This window comes from Pogonomyrmex barbatus, unplaced genomic scaffold, assembly GCF_055798465.1.
Source record: "Pogonomyrmex barbatus isolate J1 unplaced genomic scaffold, ASM5579846v1 scaffold8, whole genome shotgun sequence".
NCBI classification, from domain to species: Eukaryota; Metazoa; Arthropoda; class Insecta; order Hymenoptera; family Formicidae; genus Pogonomyrmex; species Pogonomyrmex barbatus.
In genome coordinates, this window is record NW_028297182.1 from 7,117,978 (window position 1) to 7,139,634 (window position 21,657).

The window sequence follows — 21,657 nt, forward strand, 5'->3', positions numbered from 1 at the left end:
AATCTAAAATATATAACAACTCATGTGTAATATAAAAAAATAAATAGATATAACAATTTTCCATTGTACAGATCTTCGACATGACATTACCCAAGACATCTTATGTTTCAATTCTGTATCCGGATAATTTCTACATTATAAATATCATTATTGTATCTATAATCATATACTTAATTGATTTTATATGTTGCTCTACTTATATAATAAAATTAAAATATCTAAATATTTATATAATGAAAATAATATAATATTATATATATATATATATATTTATATATATATATATATATTTATATATAAATTATATATATATATATAAAATATTTATATGATTAAAATAATGATTATTTTTGTACAATCATAAGTACGAATCGACATATGATTGAAAGATAATATATGACTTAAATCTTGATATTTATAATTCACAAATTGATATTAAACCGATGATCTGTCGAATGATCGAAACTATCATATTTATTTATTTCGTGTTATACACAAAATAAATCGGTAAGTATCCACTTTTTATCATTAAATATGATTAACGCGAGCAACTATTTATCTTGAATAAAAATTTCTGTTTTTAGATTTCTACAAGATTGGCAAATATTTTTCCAAAAAGTTACTAAAATTACTTCTGTGCATGATCTAAATTTTCTTAATGCGATAAAGTTAGTTTATATAACATAAGAGAAATGATAAAAAAGGATTTTACTGCGAAAAAATTATTAGTCGATATATAAAGTACATTTAAGTATTTCCAGTAATATATAATTACGTTTACAGGAATATAATTACACATTTAAGTATTCGTGAAAGATTAAATACATGCTAACAATAAGCTGTACGCACTTAAAAGTAAGGCTTTCTTATTTCTTTAGAAGAGTACGCTCTTAAAATTCTAGATTCTTTTATTTATAATTTTATTTTTTTTTTTATTATACATCTTGTACTCCCTTTACATTTTTGTGACAAATGCGTAATCTAATCTAAAGTATCTCGTGAATTTCTTTTTTGATTGATCTTTTCTATAAATTTTTGTTTGTAATTCATCCATATTCACAACTTATGAACAGTAATATGTATTATTCACAGTCGCTATACAAATTTCGTTCGACACACTGTTGATATACATTTAACAACGGACGTAATCAACTTGTCTTAACTCGAGAAGTCAAAGCGATCATTTTGACTCCAATCAAATTTCTAACTAGTAACCTTGATATTATTTGACAGAGTCTTGTACTCTTTTCTTTTATTTTCCATTGTGCTTTTAGATTTGCTTGGTTTAGAAAAATTTCAATGCCGAAACGACTCGAAAGTTAGTCAAAGTACGATCTTAAAATAATATTATTTATCAAAAAACGCAATCACAATAACATAAATCATCCAAACTAATGCTGAAATACATTTATTGATTTTGTTTCGATTTGTGATTATCTGAAAAAAATAAGGAACCGCGAAGATCAAGCCCTTTCTATCAACTTTTCTAGCAATTGTATGTACATATACGACAGCCATTCTTCTAACATTTTTGTAATTTTTAACAGTAACAGGAACTGCAACATCTAATGCCCAATCGTCAACCCTTTTAATATTTGGGGCCGGTTTTAGTAACAAACAAGTTAGGGCCAACATTTATCCAGGAACAGCATTTCAGCTATTGATCTTCTTTCATAAAAATTTATCCAATGCGAAAAAAATGCTGCATACGCGAACTACGAAAAACGGTTGGTACAAAGTGTATAACAGATATCTAAGAAAATTATTTAGTATCAGATTTATGTAAATGCAGAATGTGAATGAAGAATTAATCTTTCTTAAGCAAATATTTGAGACTATTTAACTATTTATTCTTTCATCATTCAGATATTTTAGCGACATTAAGTTTTGTTCAAAAAAAGTATATATATAGTCTAAATTCTGTTATTTCCTTATATTCTTCAATCCGAATTTGTCATAAATTTTTAATATTCAATGTTAAATAACTTCTATATAATGCCTTAATTTTCAAAGAATTTCCATTTTTCTCTTAATTTAATGTCTAATATATATATATATAATGAAATTTAGTTATATGAGAGGGATAACATGTCACAAATCAATCAATCGAAAAAATATGCAGCGTATTTTCAAAATCATCAAGCCTCACCGGACATTTAATACCAGATTTATTTCCTTAAATTCTGTAGAAATCACAATAACGAAATACAATAACGATATTAGTATTACATTGTTTGCATGATTGGAATTAGTGATTTTTGTTTGCAACTTTTGATGATTAAATAAATATATTACTTGACTACATGAAATTCATTTGGGTTGATACTTTTCACTGTTCATGATAATTAGTACAGTTTTTGCATACTATCTTGTTTTAATCACTTTAACAATTATTTTTTAAAAACGGAATAAAATCTGACATACAAATAAGAATAAAAGATATTTTCATCCTTCAGAGAATGTCCGATTTGGCTTACCAACGCTATATAAGCATTTCAGTCGTTTCCATAACTTTTTTATAAATAGCACAATTTTCTTCATTTTTTTCGGTTTTTCTCTTTATCTAGTTAATATTTTCCAACTATTTTGTTCATTGCTATCTATCATCTTTATTTTACGTTTTCTTTAATCAAAAATCACTTTTGCGTATTACGACCGTTTGTACAAGAAAATATATGATTCTGTGAGTTTTTTGTCCTTATAAGATTCAACCGTAAAGGTTCGTCCATGTACAAAGGGTTCGAGCTGTTTCGCATTCGCTGATGAAAACCCGAATGATCATTTTAAATGCACTAGCAATTTTGCTAGCGGGCTGCCACTTCACTCATATTCAGCTTTACCCTGCGTTCTTGCTCCCTAAGAGTCCTTTGCATCAACAGTGTTACAGCTTTGGTTAACTAATCCACTTTGTTTTTTGACATACAAACCAAGATCTACATTTACATAGTAAATATAATAAATAAAAAAATATATTTTTAAACTTGGTGTCTTTCTTAAAATATACAAATATATGCTATGCTTTCGATAGTTTAAAGCCAAACGGATAATCATAAGTGATAAAAAAGGGATGGAAAAATTGACAAAACTATAATTATAAGATTTAAAATACATTATACTTATATATTTTGCTGTTTGTAAGTCAATTTGAAAATATCCTGATATCTGCGTCAGACACGTTTCTTAAAAATTTGCAGTTTTTAAGATGTTAACATCGCTATTCTAAATAAGTTTTATGATACAGACAAATACGGATATACAAAGGATTTAGTTAACCACGCTTAACACATTAACGTTGCTGCAACCAAACGCGTAAAAAAGTTTAACGTTGATTACATACTCAAATACATGGGCGATCGATAAAAGTCGTATAAAATCGGTTCAAATGCACGTGCAATCGCATGACTACTCGTGTATAAATAATATGAGAATCGCCATCTAACTACATATCTATAAGATAAGAAACAAATTGTGAGCAGCAAATATATATGTATAATTACGGAATATATATTATACACATGTATATTATACATATAATATATATTTCGCAATTTTACCAGAAATGCATTCACACACACACATACACGCGCGTACGTACACTCACTCACGTATGCACACGTACGCGACAAGCACACATAGGATCGCAACGGCAGCTAGATGATCGAACACTTTTGGTTTGTTGTTCCTTCGCTATCTTCTCTATGTTCCTCCTTCTCTCCTTTTTCTCCTCTTTTTTTTTCTTCCTGCCTCTTGCATTCTATCTTCTTCGCATATACATACATAAACACACATGCGCGCACGCAACACACACACACATATACGTACTGTATATTATTTCATATATATTACACACTTTTTCTTTTTCACATGTCATTATCGGTTCATCGCGCACATAATTAAGAAAAATATATGTACATAAAAATGTGGCGCAACGGCGATAGTAGAAGTAATAGTTATAGTTTAATAATAATAATGTAGACTCGTAATAGATTAGAAGTTAAAGTATCGATTGTTAAATATAGTCGAATTTCATATAATTTTCGCTTCCTTTTCCGTTTGGAGCACAATACATTTTTTATGCGTTTCTTCTTGCGTTTCTCTTATAGCTATTCGTTAAGAGAATTTGAGATATAGGAGGGAAAATAGGAGCACTGTCGAGATAGGAGTCACAGCGATAAATAGCCAATAAGTGTCGTTGAAAAAACACGAGTCACTATTTAAACCCAAAAATCTCTCGAAATGTGTCCTGCAGTAAAAGAAACACAGACAGACATTGTGTTCCATGGCGCGATCTTCCAATTATTTCTCGCTTCGCTTTTGCTTTTCCTTTGTACAATACTACTACATATTTTACATAGTTAATCACTTTGTAATCACTATCATACATAAGAACTTGCAAAAGGTGTACCTTGTACTGTAAACCGCAAAACATCCTTCGTTAGAAAAATTTCGTCGCTGTCGTTGTCGTACTTGGCGTCATTAGCATTATCGTCACCGTCATCATTAACATTTATATTTGCATTCATATTAGCATTGTCGTCATTGTCATCGTCATCGTTATCGTCATCATTATTGTTATCGTCATATCGACTGTAGGATAGAGCATTTAGAAAAATTACCGAAAAGTGAAAGGAGGAACGGTAGCGGTTGTCATCTCGCAACATCTTGTCCTTAGATTGATTTACATTGGCATACTGGTGGTTACAATAACAGATGTGCTGGTGGTGATGGTGGTGATGGTGGTAACGGTGGTGATGGAGATGATAGCAATGGTGGTATTGGTGATGACGATGATGGCAATAGTTGCGATTATAGTGGCGGTGAAAAGTGTGACGAGTGGTAGCAGAATGGTCCATAGCAGGGGATCACTTGTCGGAACTTGGACACTCCCCAGGCTGCTTCATTATCGTATAATCCAGTCGATATTGGGCTGAAATTAAAAGGATTTTGTGTGTTCTTTGTGACGACAATTTGTGAGCAGATGGTGTGATCACGGGTGAAACCATTTAATACTAATCAGTATTCAATATTTAAGTGCTTATCACAAATTTGTATATGCAGTCAATTATAATACTATAAAAATGTGAAGTAATATAAAATAATATGAATGTACTAAGTCATGCAACACAATTCTCTACAGACATATTAAATTTATCTTAATTTACATAAGGTATTCCAAAACAATCCATGTATTTTTCGTATTCTCCGTATTTTTCTATAAAATGCGGATTTATTATTTTTTATAGAAACAATTTTATGTAATATCATCTTTTTTTCAATTTTTTAAGTTATAATATTAAATATTTTCGCAATGAATTGAAATGCTTTTATCAAAATCATATTGAATCTGTTTAAAAACTTTAGTTTTGTTTTCTTTAGATTAAATAAAGCAGATGCGTAGTTTCCAGAAAGCATCCTTTTTTTTATACAACGCAACGCTCGATTACATTAAGAGGACGTACCTTTCTTCGTTAGATCTTCCATCGTTTGATCTTTGCAGTCTACCGCGAGGTGACTATTGCTGCCACAATTATAACAGGAGATCTTTGTTTGCGGAATTACTGCCGCCGCGTATGTTACCACTGGTGTAGGCGGCATATATGATGCCTGTACTGGCGTGGCAGCAGCTGCATTCGGTGGCGGTGGTGGAGGGGGAGTGCTACCGGACGCGGGATGACCCGTGTACGGACTCGTGTACATGATTTCGCCATTCGGTTGGTACGCTGGCTGATAGGCTGGTCGTGCGGATGGCCCGTGCAAAAAGTTGGAGTAGATACCACTGCTAGGCCGTAACGCAGCTGGGAAATGACCGGGCGGCAGATACGTTAGCTGTGAATGTGTCGGCGGTGCCGGGAAGGAAACGCAATGCGGTAAACTTGGCGGTCCGCCGTTCCCGTTACCGGCTCCGTTTAGCATTCCCTGACTTTTCTGTCGCATCGTACGCGTTTGCGAATTTTTTCTAGTAAGCTGTCTGCTCTCCGGTGGCACCGATGATTGCATTGGAGACTGTTGAGGTGCCGATACGTGTGGCGGTGCGGTCGCCGTCGAATGTACCGGCGCGGAACTCATATGATCAGTGACAGGCGGCGCGACATTGCTGTCACCACCGCTGCCACTGACCCATGGTGCTGCCGGTGGTGTTTCGGGAGGCGATCTACTGCCGGTGCTATCGGAACTACTGCTTTGGGAACAATGCCGACTACTCTCAGAATCGAGTCGCAGTGCTTGTAGTTGTCCAAGGCAATACACATGCTGAGCATTACATCTAAAAATATAATCACATCATAATCATTATGTAATTCTTTAATTTTAAATGTTAAGTATCAACAGTGTTTGCTGTTATCTATATAAAATTATCTAGATGAAGAAATGGCTTTATCTTATTTTTATCTAGATGATTAGAATATATTATCTTCATATATTATCTTTTTATCTTAGATAAAATAAGCGTATCTTTTGCAAATTATTTTAGTTACGTAATTTAAAGTAAATTTGATCTAATTCTTCGAAAAATGAACATTTGCGAATCATATAACAGATATTATTTAATGCCAATAATTATGAACTTTTTATGTATAAGTATGAATTCGATTAAGTTTTTGAATTAACGCATATCAAATATTTTTGAATGAACATTATTCGATTGCGCTGGCTATGTGATTAGAATAATATAAATCATTTGAGAAGTGTATTAATTACATTTTGCATCTTCACTTACGCTATCTAATCAATAAACAGTAAAAGTCTTATAAAAATATTGTTTTTTTTATCTTATGTCTTGCTTAACAATGATATTATTTTAAAATTATCTAGATAAGTGATATATAATTTTATCTTTTATCTAGATAAATTTAGATTTAAATCATCTCTATTTTATCTAAGATAAGTTTAAATTTATTTTATCTTTATTTTGATGATGATTTTAAGTTATCTAAGCGCAACACTGAGCATCAAATAATTATGTTTTAATTAAAGCTATATTCGCTAAATCGCGATTAAGAATTAAGCCAAAATTTTCCAATATTTTTTAATATCAATTTTCAATCTTTTAAAAATTATTATTTTATTTTTGTTAGAACAATTAAGAGACACGGAAATGATCAGACTACATAGCACTTTTCTTAATTTCTTAATTTTTAATATTTCTAAAATATAACATATTGATTTTTAAAACAGCATTTAAACTGAAAAAAACCATATGTACCTTGAATACCGATTTTGCATCCCAGCTACTGGTACAGTGAGACAAGCATAACATGATGAGTTCTGAGCTGTATACATTTGTGGTGGTGCAGGATACATTGGTATTTGCGTGGGATCTATTGATGGCATGCCAGGATAACGTCGAACATTAGGAGTCATGTGATTGTGATAATGATGCATTGTTGGATGTTGCTCTTGGACTGGCATCAATTTCCCACTTGTATTACTACTTGAATCACTTAATCCTTCCATCCCTGAAGACGCAACCTATAGAATGAAATAAATAATACAAAAATATTTACGATAAATAATGCGAAAATATTTAATATAAAAAAACTACGTTAACTTAAAAAATACAATACCAGATTTTTTGTGGCGATTTTAAAGTATACAGAACAACATATTTACAATTTTATTCTAATATTTTTAAAATAAAGAAATATACCGCCTTTTTTACAATATCTAATATATCGCAATTTATTTTTATTATAATAAAATGCGAACCAAAACATAACATTATCTTTCTCGTATCATGTTTATTAAACTAATATTCATTACTGATGTACATATATTCCTCAATAAATTAAGGTAGTAAAAAAAACATTAATTAAATCAGTAACTAAGGTATTAATTTATAAGACATTTATAAGACAACATTTCTACTCGCTGATAATTTGAAGACAATCAAAAGTCTTCACATTTTTGCAAAAAAAAAAAAAAAGATTGATTCAAATGAGTCAAAAAATTATTGTTTTTAAAGTTTTCAGTTTCATTTATTAATTTCATATAGACTTTACCTCGTTCTCAATTGATTCGGCAAGCGAATGCGTCGTACTGCTCGTATTATCCAACTTCTTATCTGTTGAAATCTGATTTAAGCCATTAGTAGTTTGACTTTTAAGTATATTCCTCAACTGTCCTGCCACGCTCGCTGTCAAGCCAAGATCTCTTAAATCTTCGTCACTCATTCTTCTGATCTGTAATTCACACACATGAATGATTTATTTCAAACTGTATATATATATATATATATATATATATATATATATATAATTTGCGCGCGCGCGCACGCACGCACGCACGCACGCACGCACACACACACACACACACACACACACACACACACACACACACACACACACACACACACACACACACACACACACAAAACTTAAATCACTTAATCCCCCCTCCTCTCTCTCTCTTTCTGTGTGGGGGGAGGTGTTACATGTTACACATGTCTACATTGCTCATGTCTACACAGATATTTTAAAGATAGCTATAATATAAACATAATTTTATTTACCTCATCACGTGAATAGTTCTGCAAATTGCCCTTATAACTCGTCACCTCCTTATTTAGACTTTCTCGAAGCGAATCGCCAGAGTTGGATGATCTAAGTCGTGGCGGAGGTGGGGGTTGCTTCGATTGAGCTGCTGAGATCAGATTAGACGTCGAAGTGTTGTCGATATTGTTATGACGGGAGAAGGTCGAAGAGCTCGTGTTAGACAAAGGAACAGATCGCGATGATGGGAGTAACGGTGATTGACTAGGAAGACTTCTGCTTGCACCGGGCGTCGGCAGAGGCGGTAGGGAATTATTGTTGTTGTTATTGGTACTATTCACGCCAGAGCTTGTTTGGCTATTGGAGGCGTTCGATGATGTGAGACTGGTTGAAATAGATTGAGTAGATTGCGAGGATGAGGCGCGCGAGTTAGCATTAGTCCTGCCGCGACCCATCGGCGAGTTACTGCGACTAGGAGATCGTGACTGGGATGGCGAAGATTGGCGACTGACTAAAGGGGAAGGTGGATAAGCCAACACATCGCTGGCGTGATACATCAACTGGTTTCCCATCATAACCTGACCTGTCCAAGGAGGCATATGATTCATGGATGGGAAACCTAGATGAACGTATTGCGTAGTACCACCAGATCCCATAGGCATTTGCTCTGGACCAGGTAAACATAATCCTGGTGGAGGTATCGTGAGACCGGGAGGTACTCCAGTGACCAAAGCATTATTCCTCATTCCCATTTCACCTAAACATATTATATTAATGTAGTAGAGCAATTTAAAAAACATGCATAAGGAGAAAAGATACAAATCAGTGACTAATGTAATCATATGTAAGTTTTAAAACATGAAAATATAAGAATAAAATTATATATATAGAAATAAAATTACATAATAGAAAATATATAGTGTAAAAGTCATTAAAGTGACTTTTTAGTTTTACAAAAAAATTACATTATTTAGTCATCAGAGCTACAAATAAATTTTACAATTAAAAATTTTCTACTTAATAATTTGTTTAGTTTTACGAAATACTTAATATTTGTTTTAGTTTTACGAAAAAAATTACATTATTCAGTCATCAGATCTACAAGTAAATTTTACAATTAAAAATTTTCTACTTAATAATTTTCTACTTAATAATTTTTTTTTTTAAAATAAACAAAATATAAAAAGATTAAAATATGAATAATTTTGCAGTTCTTGTAAAAATACATTAATATTATTAACATAATTATAATTTTCAAATCTTTAATTTAAATTAAGTTTGTTACATTATATCTTACTGAAATAATTTAAATAAATTAAATAAGAGATAAAATGTGATAACCAATTATACTTTTTTTGGAAAAACGAAATGTCAGTATCATTCGATTTCACTACATAACATGTGTTATATGTCATAATTTGTCACAATCTTTTCGTGTCAATAAATGTTTATAAAATGTGTAACGTAGCGTACCATGATAAGATTGCATTGGTGGTGGTGGCATTAAGCTACTCGGTATCTCAGGTTCCATTAATCTTTCGTTTGTACTCATGCACGGTGTACAGCTCTGCATAAATTTAAATCATATATATATTTATATAATCAACAATTTCCAACTTTGAAAATCATATTATTGCATTATATTATTACATATAAAAATTAATTATAATATTACAGAAATGATATTTAAATCAGCATTTATTAAAAGTTAATATTTCAAAATAACATATAACAAATAACATATTGCATATTTATGTTTTTGTGTAATAAAAAAAGTTTCTTTTCTTATTAATAACTCAAAAAAATTCTATATAAGATAAGAATATAATTTTGTCCTTTAAAATTTTAAATACTTTTAAAAAAATATCTTAAAATTTTTAAAATAAAAAATAATATAACAAAATTTTATTTTATTTATTAATAAAACTCGTAGTAAACTAACGTAAATAAAAAATAAATATAAATTTTTATTTCATAAAATTATCTCTTTATTGTCTTTCTTTAAGAAAAAAAATGATATTGTGCATTACTTGTGTCGGTTTAAAAGAAGAATTCATCTTTGAAAGGTTCAGACGAGTCTCTTCTTCCTGTAGTTTGAGAAATATGTTGCCAAAAACACTCTTTTGCTCATATGTGAAGGCCGGATGGTTCAGTGCCATCGTATACAGCAGCAGCAATTCTTCTAGGGGTTGGTCATCCACATTAAAAGTGGTCCCATTTAACAGATTAGTAATCTCCTGATGATCAAGGTTCGATAGATTCTTATACAGGATTACCGCACAGGCATAATTGCACGAGTGCAACAGTGCCATATAAAGAGCCATTTTTCTTCGCGTGCGTTTATCTGTCACGCTAGAAGTCGTCAACTCAGCCACCTCCGAGACGCTGTTTGCATGGTGTTCCGTGTCACGTAGATCATTGTAGTCCCGCTTGCCGATATCCTCGACGCACGTGCCGAGGTATCGTACTTCAAACGGCAAGCACATGTTCAGCAATGTGCACATTACATCGATACGTTTATAACTAAAAAAACAAAATGTAAATTAATGTCAAACAAAATTGCATCTATATTATTATACATATCACAATTATACCACAATTATATCAATTTCTATGTTAATTAAAAGTTAGTATTTCAAACATAATAATTTTAATTATGTCTATACAAACTTTCTATTTTGTATACTTTTATATTTCTTTCAAATACTATATCCCCTCATTATGAATTGCAAAAAAAAAAAACAAATATAAAAAACTAAATCATTTTATATTGCACTATTTGCATTTATTTTTATTATATTTATATTTATATATATATATATATATATATATATATATATATATAATGTACACATTTATAAGAAATACACTTTAATACAAATTAAAAGTAAAACATTAATTTAATGTTTCAGTTTCTTAGAAATGAAAAAATAAAATTCTAATAATATATACACAATATTTTAATTTTCTATCATTTAACATTAATAATTTCATATATTTTCATTACATTCTCACATAGAAATTCTGATGTATATTTTTATTACAATATGATATTACACGAATACAATTATACATGTAAACATTGATTCTTAATAAGATTTTGTGCTCAATTATTCTCATGCAAATATTATGAATATGTGATTTAAAAATTTATAATATATGTATAATAATTTGATTTGAAATGTACTAATTAAATCTCTAATCAAACTATATTTTCATTAAATTAAGAAAAAAGAAGTCGAAATATTTCAAGTAGAGATCTTATTTAAAAAGATTTCGAGTAGAAATCTTATTTAATTTTATCAAGAAAAAAATATATATTTTGCAAACAGATGCTATAATAGCGTCTAATAAAAATATATTCCTTTCATGATGTCTTCAGATTTTTACTTTAACGTTTAAAAATTTTCAATATATCCATATCTATATTAAGGATAACTTATGATGGTACATGCAATATTTTAATTTATATCATATATATTAAATACTATATTTTATTAAATTTAATTTTTATGCTAATGCTAACATTCTAGTATTTATAAATTATATATTAATAAAATATATGAGAAAGAACAATACAAAGATTATAAAATAAACAAGTATTAAAGAATATTAAAATAATGCAAAAAAAATAGAAAATAACTTTCTGTAACTGAGAGAGTCGCTTCGTACAAGGAACAGAACTACGAGACGACAAGGACACGAGCGTGTCCAATTCAAGATCGGATCAAGAAGCACCAGTGAAGTATACAAGAATGACGGCGGATAAATGTAATAATATATAAAACTTATTTAAATTTCTAATGAATATCGGACATTGGCCGAGAATTCATCGCGGTATATAAAGTCGTGTCTCGCGAAGACATAACAAAATGTAGGAAATAATTTTGTGTGTGTGTGTGTGTGTGCGTGTGTGTGTGCGCACACACACACACACACACATATTATATATATATATATATGTGTATATGTATATACATATATACATACATACATACATCATACATATCTATATATATATACATATCTATATATATATATATATATATATTTTTTTTTTTTCCCGAAATCGAAGTCGTGATAACAGTAATCGTCTGATGTAGGGATAAATAAAATAAAGTACACGCCAAGTCGTTGGAGTCTCGGGGGGTACCCTGCACGCTCCGCATCGAGCGAAACGACGCGTCGACGGTTACGCAAAATTACTCCTGAAATATCTCGAAGATACGCGCATCGGGATCGTGCGATGTCGTATCGCCGCGCCGCGACGCTTCCACATTACCTGGACAGATTCCCAAACCATGATACCACGTTCTCCTTACACACCATTGCCAGACAACATTGATACCACTTGGGTGGGAGGAAAGTGTGGAGCAACGGAGCGGACAACCAGCGGGCGGCCTCTCTCTTTCTTTCTTTCTCTCTCTCTCTCTCTCTCTCTCTCTCTCTGTCTTTCTCTTTCTTCCTCTCGCTTTTTCTCCCTCTATCTATCTTTTTTTCTCCTCTCCCGTCACTCTATTCTTCTCTATTTCTTTCTCTCTCGCTCGTTCTCGTTCTCGAGGGCACCGCACAATCGGGTTGACAATCAGATCCCTGCGAACGAGAACCGTTTTACAATCGCGCGATGGTACCCGTCAGAATCCAGTGATAAGCGATGGTGCTCGCGGACGCACAGAAATGCACAGTGGCGGCAGCGACGGCGGTGGCACGGCAGCCGTAACACCGTTAAATTTCCACATTCGCCGTAGCAGGCGGAGATACCGGATACCACAGCGGAACAACGATAGAACGATGTCCAATCGGAGCTGACGACGAACGTCGAGGATCGCGGACCGCGCGCTGTCCGTGCGTGGCGCGGGTTACGGCAGAGACGACCAGGCTCCACCGCGAGCGAGCGAGCGAGCGAGCGAGCGAGCAGGCAAGCGCGTAAACGGTCGCGCGCTCCGGGTGTCCCCCTAACTCTCTGCGTATTTCCGCGAAAAACGTGAACAACGCGAACAGCACGTCGTACGATATGGAATATATATTTCACCGTTCACCCGTACTCTCTCGCTGCGATAACTCGCGAACTCGCTCTCTTTCTCTCTACCCCTTTTCTTTTCTCTTTCTCTCTCTCTCTCTTTCTCTCTCCCTCTCTCTTCTCTCTTTCTCACGCGCGCGCGAGATGCCGCTACGAATGTATCGGACAGTCGACTCGAGATCCGTTTACATATCGTGTTAAAAAAGATATCGAGTATGCACACTATTCGTTGCCTTGAATTGCAGTCTTTTCTACGTTACAAATACTTCAAAGCGTTCGATTGACCAATTAAAACAAAGAATTTTATCGATCGAACCAAAGAATCTTCAGAAAGCATTTGTAGCATTAAATGTATTGCAGCTTGGAACGACATACATAAGGTGACGTTCTCATGTTATGTTATGACTAGTAAATTATTAGAAATGCGCCAAGAGTACGCATTCCCGTATTCCCTAGTAACCTTTCTATTTATGTGCAATCTCTAGAATCTCCATTATTTTTCGTATTAATTTACATACAATTTAATAAATTGTAACATATGCTGCGTATGCTGTATGGTTTAATTTCACAATTTATAAAATCACATACAAATTAACACCAAAAATATTACCGTTTAACATCCAATTATTTATGTTGGTCGATTAATTATTAAATTTTTTGATAGATGAACTACCTTCGGAAAGTTTCGGCCGATGTGAATGGACGTATCCAATCACAACGGGACGGTTCTCTTAAGGAGATCGATCATGTAACTTTTCTCCTAGGGCGGAAACGTGAAAAGTGAAAAGTTTCACGTGAACTTACGATCATGTACGATTTTGCGGGATTATGTAACTCTTTCAAACGTGAAAATGTGAAATTTTTCACGTGAACTTTTTCGCCATGTACCTTGGTGACGGAAAGACGGAAATCTAGGGAATTAATAAATATGCTTCGGAATTAGAGAAGATTAGGGCTGCGTTAGGACATATACAAGTGTACGTAGTACATATACAATTGATTATTAAAAGATGTATATAATACTGTACCAATAAAATAATTTTCATTAGCTACAAAATCTATGAAATTATGTTTCATGATTCCTTTCCACGCATCCAAGCTACATACATAATCGCTGTATGTGAAAAGTTTCACGTGAAATGTCAAAGTGTGAAAAATGAAAAGTAAAAAATGAAAAATGAAAAGTGAAAAATTTCACGTAAAATTACATGATTGACCTTCAGGATTCTCATGATATGTGTCATATATTCTCAAGATGTGTTCAAAATATTTTGATATATTTCGGAAGGGATTTGATAGCATAGCATACAACAATGATTGACTAATTAAATATAAAATTTTTTGATTAGTGATCTACTAGAAAGTTTCATCAGTTGACTGAATAAGTATATTCAGACCATGTTCCGATATACATTGCCAGTACTGAAAATTTATAATTTACGCATTCTACATATACTATTTCAGTACTGACAGTACAGTATATGTTAATTAATAATTATTAATAATATTTTTTAATATGTATGTTAAAATCTTATTTTTAAGCAATATAATAATTACATTTCTTTTGTATTAAGTTTTTTTTTACTTTTAATTAATCCTTTTTTACTACATGTATGTACATGATTTTTTGTAACTGTAATCTTTTAAAATTTTCTTGAAAATAATTTTTAATAATCTTGCATAATCCTGGGTGGGGACTTGTCAGTTACCTTCATCGGACGCGTCCTCATTGAAATTGGGGAAATCCGCCAGCGGACTGGCGGCTCAAAGGACAGTGGGGAAATAAAATACCTATCGTAAAACCAAAAACTGACCTGGCCGTTCAGGTTGGGGATAGGACGACAATCGGCTGACAAATGGGTTCACAATCCATTCCCGTAAAAAAGATAGTGTTCAGGAACCTGAAGTGGAACTTCGGATTGGATTGAAGAGACGACGGCGACAAGGCAAACGAATCACAGATTGAGTGGGAAATTGGAGGATGATGGATCGGGGAGATTGACATCGTATTCAGGAGACCAAGTCCCGACATGGGCTGTAGCGCCCCGGTGGGGAATTCCCGGAAGATTGAAGGCCCCGTATTCAGGAGACCAAGGTCCGACACGGTATGTTGCGCCCCGGAAAAAAAAAAATCTTATGTAATTCAATATATCAGCAAATCTTACATAAATACAATTGCAAATTAAAATACACGTATATATAAATATTAAAATGTTAAATGCAAATTTATTGCATTGAAAAATTATAATTCAATAAGATTAAATTTTTATTATGCATAATTTATTCATTGTTGATATAATTTTTTATCATTACTTTTTTCCAGAAAACAGATTTATACAAAAAGATTGTTTATAAAACATTTTTTGAATTTTATTGTCTTTCATACTAAATTACTTTTTGCTTTATTATAACATACATCAAGGTACAAATTTAATTTCGTAACACATGATACAAATACAAAAAAAATAATTACTTTAAAAAGAAACCCATCTATCCATTATTAAGAAAGGATGACGATAAAAAAATAAAAAGAAAAAACAGAGAAATGTAAACTGTTTATAAAGTTTACGGTTTTTTCTGTCAGCATGTATGATTAAAATGTAATAAATATAATAAATGTAATATTAATAAATTAATATTATAATTTTTTAATCTTTTTATATCCCAGAAAAATAGCCTGTTTTAAATATATAAAAAAAATTATTTTTCTAACTTTTAAATAATCATTTTTGTAATTTATAAGAATATTTTTTATGTACGTCACCAAAAACAAGATGTATTTAAAATGATTATGACAAAAAGTAAATTAGCAAGATCTGCAAGATATTTTTCATTAAATATTAATACGTAATAGAGAAATCTGATAATGTTTTGTTGGATTTCTTGTGAAGTTTTGCTAGTTTTTTCACGTCAAAGTTTAATGCTTCATTAAGTAACTTACGCATCGCATTAACAATGGCTCTTATAATTGAGAACTTTAATGCGCAATGTAAATCTGAAATTTTAGAAATTATATAAAATATTGCAAATATTTGTATATAGGAAACAAATATTCATATGTCAGCAAATTGATTCTTTTTATAAATTAACTATATAATATATGATATCTACCTAAAACATTTATAAACAATCCACTCTGTGTAACTAAGTGCATATAAATAAGACATGTTCAAATTTAATGCATCTGTAATAATTAATATCATTGCCATATATAAGGATAGTAATTAAAGAGATTCGACAAAACGTCTTGTCAAATGTTCCCACTTTGGTGTTATATCCTTGAAATTTTGTATTGTCCAATAACGATAAAAGTCTCGCATATATTGTTTTATTTCTTCCAAACTACCACGGCAAAAGTTGTGCCTGATGAAAATATATAATATGATTTATAATATTTTATATGGCTTTATATAAAGCAATATAAGCCATATGCGCGCGTGCGTATGTGTATATAATATATTCTTAATAATAATTCTTAATAAATAATATATTTGAAATATTTTTTTGACAGTTACTACATACTTATCCTCTCCGAGAAAATATCCGTAACATCTCCATATATGATAGAATGCTTCTAGATCTTCGTCAGCTACGTTGTGTATTTCAATATTTGGTGGATAGAGCAAGAACAAAACTAAAAAGCTGCTCTGGACATAATTGCGCTATTTATATATTTTGGTTTATATGACGATTTATTAATACATATATAAGGGCGTTGTCTTAATTTTTCAAATGGGCAAATTGCAGCGAAATCCTTCAGAAGCAATTCACGGTCTGGAATCCATGGATTTGCGAATGAGCACGCAACGGCAAGTTGCTCGTGATCCATTTTATTCGTCTTCATCCATATTGCCAAATGCATCCTGCGTGCTATCTGCATATCTTTATATGCTTCAATCTTTTTAATTCCAAGGTTCTCCATATTGTACCAGCTCAATATCCGTTTTATAGTAAATAAAAACCTTTAAAATATTATAAAATGTATTTTTAAGAAAATATGTATTAATTACTTATTTATATATTTATTTATATAAGTAATATTATTTATATACTGTATGATATATTATACATTTTATTAGTTATTATGAATGATTATAATCTTTATAAATAATTTAATATGGAAAATATAGTTTGACAAAAACTGAAATAATTTTCTCATTGTTAGTACATATCAAATATATTAATTAAAAAAGTTAAACAATGTGTATTTTTTGTGTAAGTTAATTGTGAGGTACTGGCAAATTCTTACAAATATTTCTAAATAATTCCCTTAATAATCAATAATATTTTTACCAAATATTTTTACTGTGTTTCAATTCTATAAGTATAAAAATATTCCGGTTATTCCGGTTATTGCTAATGTAATATTATCAGACATTTTTTAAGAAAGATGTCTTTAATGTGAAAATATCTTTTTGAAAATATCTTTCTTACGTCCCGATTTGTATTGTCTAAGATATAAGCGTTTACCAATACATTATTTAAAGATAAATCAAATAATTAAAAGAATTACTTTTTGAATACTAAATACGGAGTATGACTGTTTTCTCCCATAATAATTGGTTTCAGTTCTTCGATGAATGAATAAACGTATATGAGACCTATTACTTTGGATAAAATAACAACAGCGAAATGTTCGTTCGAAATGCGTTCACAAACTTTTACCCTCTACGATATTTATCTATATCCAACCAGATAATTGTTCTGGAGATCGATGATAATTTAATAACAATAAGCAGCCGGAATAAAATTCAGTAAAGACTGTGGTACATTTGGGAAAAGTTTTGTAACGTTTTGATTTATCCATTTATATTGTTTTTAGATACTCCAATTATTGAAATCAATCGGAAATTCATTCTGATCAAATATCTTTTAACACCATTACATATTGATATTCATTAATGTTTTCTGTAGATTTTGTAGAAGTAGTTTCAAATGTATTAAACTTGATATTATTATCTGCCATATTTTATGGAAAAACTTTGAATGCAACTATAATACAAGTAGAAACCACAAATAAACTTGTATCTTATATAGAAAAAATTTTTTTTAATTTTTATTTATTATGAAATAATTAAATTATTAAATATTATTTATTATTATTTATTATTATTTATTATTACTATTTATTTATTATTATTGTATATTTTGCTGTAATATTTTTCTGTAATATTTATTTGTTATACATAAGCATAATCTGCAGAAGAATCAGCAAAAGATTAATATAAATATTTACAAAAAATATTTGTTTTAATACTTTATTTTTCATAATATAATAAAAATAACAGTGTTCCATCGATACTTTGCAATTTTTTTATTATTTTTATGAAAAAACTAGTTAAATATTCTAACATAAATTTAAAATAATAATAATTTAAAATATTACGCCATCAAGTGTCAAATTTTGTTAATGCATACTTGCAGAAATTTTCTCTCTAATTTTAGAGAGAAAATTTAGCAAATGTTTAATTAAATATGCCTTAGCTAGTCTAATCATTTGTGTCATTTTCAGCGATTGCCATCAATAACCACCAGTAAATATCATATATTTTTAATCGATATCATATATCTTTTCCGTGCTGAATACTTATTTATTATAGTCATATTAATTTATAGTCATATTAATATAAGAATGTTTTTTCTAAGCAGAATTAAAATGTTACATATTTTTTATATTATATGTTTATATTTTGTTTTAATTTTTTTATATAGTCTGTGTTACTTTGTAATATATTATCTTATGTTATCTTATATTAAATTGTACAAAAATTTTTTACTATGTAATTATCTAGAAAATTACATGAAAAATTTTTGTTATATCTGAAGAATAGAGATAATCTCAACCGATCCGTTGAATTAAATTTACATATATTATATAAAAAAAAGCTATCAAAATCTTTTTCAAAAAGAAAAATTGAAAAAAAATGTAAGTGATTTCTTTTTTCTTATTTAATAAAATAAATAATAAAATAACAAATACCTCATACCTTGTTTTCTTATAAATATCTAGAACTAATTTTTTGTATAAGAACTGATATGTTGTTCGTTTATGCACGATTTACATTACACTGCGATTCATATACATCGGTATACGAGATTTTATGGCTGATACTCCGTTGTAATTAGTTATATTTTTGTGTATTTCTCTTCGCAAGTCTTCTTATCTTTCATCATGTCGAGGATTTCGGTCGTCATTCTTTCTTAGGTTCTTTTTTTTATATCCTACTACCTTTTCTGTAACCGATAGAATACTATTTTTGATGTTCCGCCATTGATCCTCTATGTTTTCCCCTGCATTGTTATTGTTATCGAGTTTAATGCGCTTATCAAGTTCAGTTCTTAGTTTTTCGCATTTTTCTGTATCGCTAAGAGAGGCTATATCATGTGCTTTGCTCTTGCTTTTTTTGTAGCCTGTTTTTCTCTGAAGTGTTTCTATTAGAGGATTGTGATCCGATTTTATGTCGGCTCCAGGATGCGCCGCCACTCTTTTGATGCTATTTTAATATCTTTTATTGATTAATATATAGTCGTTTTGGTTCCGGACTATTTGTTGATTACTATCCTGTGGCGATCTCCATGTATGTAGTTTGCGTAGTGGCAGCTTGTAAAAAGTATTTTTGATGACGTAGTCTTCTTCCAAGCAAAATTGAACAAGCATGTCTCCTCTGTAGTTTCTAGTACCGAATCCAAATTTTTCCACAATTCCGACTGCTCCTTTTCCAACCTTGGCATTGAAATCGCCAAGAATTATATTGATTTCATGTTTTTTTATTGTTTTTAGAACTTCCCGCAGCTGCTCGTAAAACTGAGTCGCTTCGTTATCCTGTTTATCTGCAGTAGGAGATCTGCAGTAAGATAGATCTGGATTAAATTTAAATCTAACGGTGTTCCAGCTAATTGCAACAATATAATTTTTTCAGAAAAGGTCACATTTTTGACAGATCTTTTCAATAAATTTTTGATTAGGAATCCCACGCCATGTCGGTGATTTGCGTCATTTTCATTTGTGCCCGAGTAAGAGAACATTGTCCCGTAGTACTGACACGATCCATTGTTTGCCCATCTTGTTTCACTGATTCCCAGTATATGGAAACTTTCAGTCTTTTCATTTCCTTGACTGCATTTGCAAGCTTATCCGCCGTGTAAAGAGTACACACATTTCATGTTCCTATTTTGTTTCTCAGCTTTACTATGTCAAGCCGGATTCTTCGCACCTCCTGGTGATTTAACACCTGTCCAGGACTGGAGACCATTCTTTTAGGTTTTCCTGCCACAATAAAGTATAAGAGAGTTTCAAGAATCACATGATTGTCCTGGGGAATAATAATTTCTGTCTGTAGTCGTTGTAGGTTCCCATTACTTTCGACGACAATGAGAGATGCTCCATTTCCTTCATCCTCGATGTTAGAGTTATACCGCTCCTGCTCGATTGTCAAAGCCTCGTTTATATAAAACAGGATGTACCAAATCCATTCTGGATAGAGAGTGAGGTTGACAGTTAAGTAGGAGAGGCGCTTCATTATCTCTTACACAACGAAAGATATCATCTTTTTTTTTTATTAACAAGATTTTTTGTGGTATTATTATATGTTAACGTTTCAGGAAACAAGAGAAAAATTTGCAATCGCCCCAACTATAATATTATAATAAATCTTCTATTCAATCTAAAGGAAATAAAAAAAAATCTTTCTAAGTTGAATTCGTTGCAAAACGGATATCGATTATACATTCTATAAAGAGAGTTCGAACATTACACGTGTCTTATAAGAGACCGTACATATCCCACATGAAACAAAACACCAGCGATGTTATTTAACATACAGTAGTCCTAGTTTATCTCATGCTCTTTCAAGATCTCGTCATTCCTTTTGGACAAAGAATCGCGTCCAACCCACCATATGTATTGAACTGCCTTCGTGGATGTCCGGAACATTTTTGATCAATCCATAGTCAGAATCAGAATGCTTCATTTTTTTCAATTAACAACTTATTCTCTATCAGTCATAAAGTCAGTGAAAATTTCATTAAGTTTAAGTAGAAGTAAGTATACGACAAAATTGGCAAGAAGCAACTCAACAAAATCATTTGGAGAATCGTTTTCCTTTGAGAATTGAGATATTAGTCAACTCAAGTAATAAGTCTGAATACTTT

At 31.1% G+C, this 21,657-nt stretch overlaps 1 protein-coding gene, 1 long non-coding RNA gene and 1 pseudogene across 2 annotated transcripts; 1 reads left to right on the top strand and 2 right to left on the bottom strand.

The window, feature by feature from the left end:
• Positions 1-706: 706 nt before the first annotated feature.
• Positions 707-13,556, bottom strand: LOC105426279 (uncharacterized). The gene is made up of 8 exons (XM_089084073.1): positions 12,769-13,556; positions 10,517-11,009; positions 9,960-10,053; positions 8,507-9,243; positions 7,998-8,177; positions 7,202-7,467; positions 5,460-6,262; positions 707-4,927 (listed from the first exon to the last, which is right to left on the bottom strand). Exons 1-8 carry the CDS (start codon positions 12,813-12,815, stop codon positions 4,863-4,865), a joined length of 2,685 nt encoding a protein of 894 aa, XP_088940199.1. The 5' UTR covers positions 12,816-13,556; the 3' UTR covers positions 707-4,862.
• Positions 13,557-13,850: 294 nt separating this feature from the next.
• On the top strand, positions 13,851-16,142 carry LOC148934751 (uncharacterized). Its single transcript, XR_016141150.1, has 2 exons — positions 13,851-15,644; positions 15,830-16,142. It is a non-coding gene; the product is annotated as an uncharacterized LOC148934751 (long non-coding RNA).
• A 204-nt stretch (positions 16,143-16,346) lies between these two features.
• On the bottom strand, positions 16,347-21,026 carry LOC105426280 (uncharacterized; annotated as a pseudogene).
• Positions 21,027-21,657: the final 631 nt, after the last annotated feature.

Excerpts from the sequence above, each read along its gene's own strand:
- LOC105426279 (XM_089084073.1), bottom strand. The coding sequence starts at position 12,815 with ATGGTGTGTAAGGAGAACGTGGTATCATGGTTTGGGAATCTGTCCAG. Across the intron at positions 8,178-8,506 it reads AGAACTATTCACGTGATGAG|ATCAGAAGAATGAGTGACGA; the intron begins GTAAATAAAATT and ends TGTGAATTACAG. Across the intron at positions 4,928-5,459 it reads GGAAGATCTAACGAAGAAAG|CCCAATATCGACTGGATTAT; the intron begins GTACGTCCTCTT and ends TTTTAATTTCAG.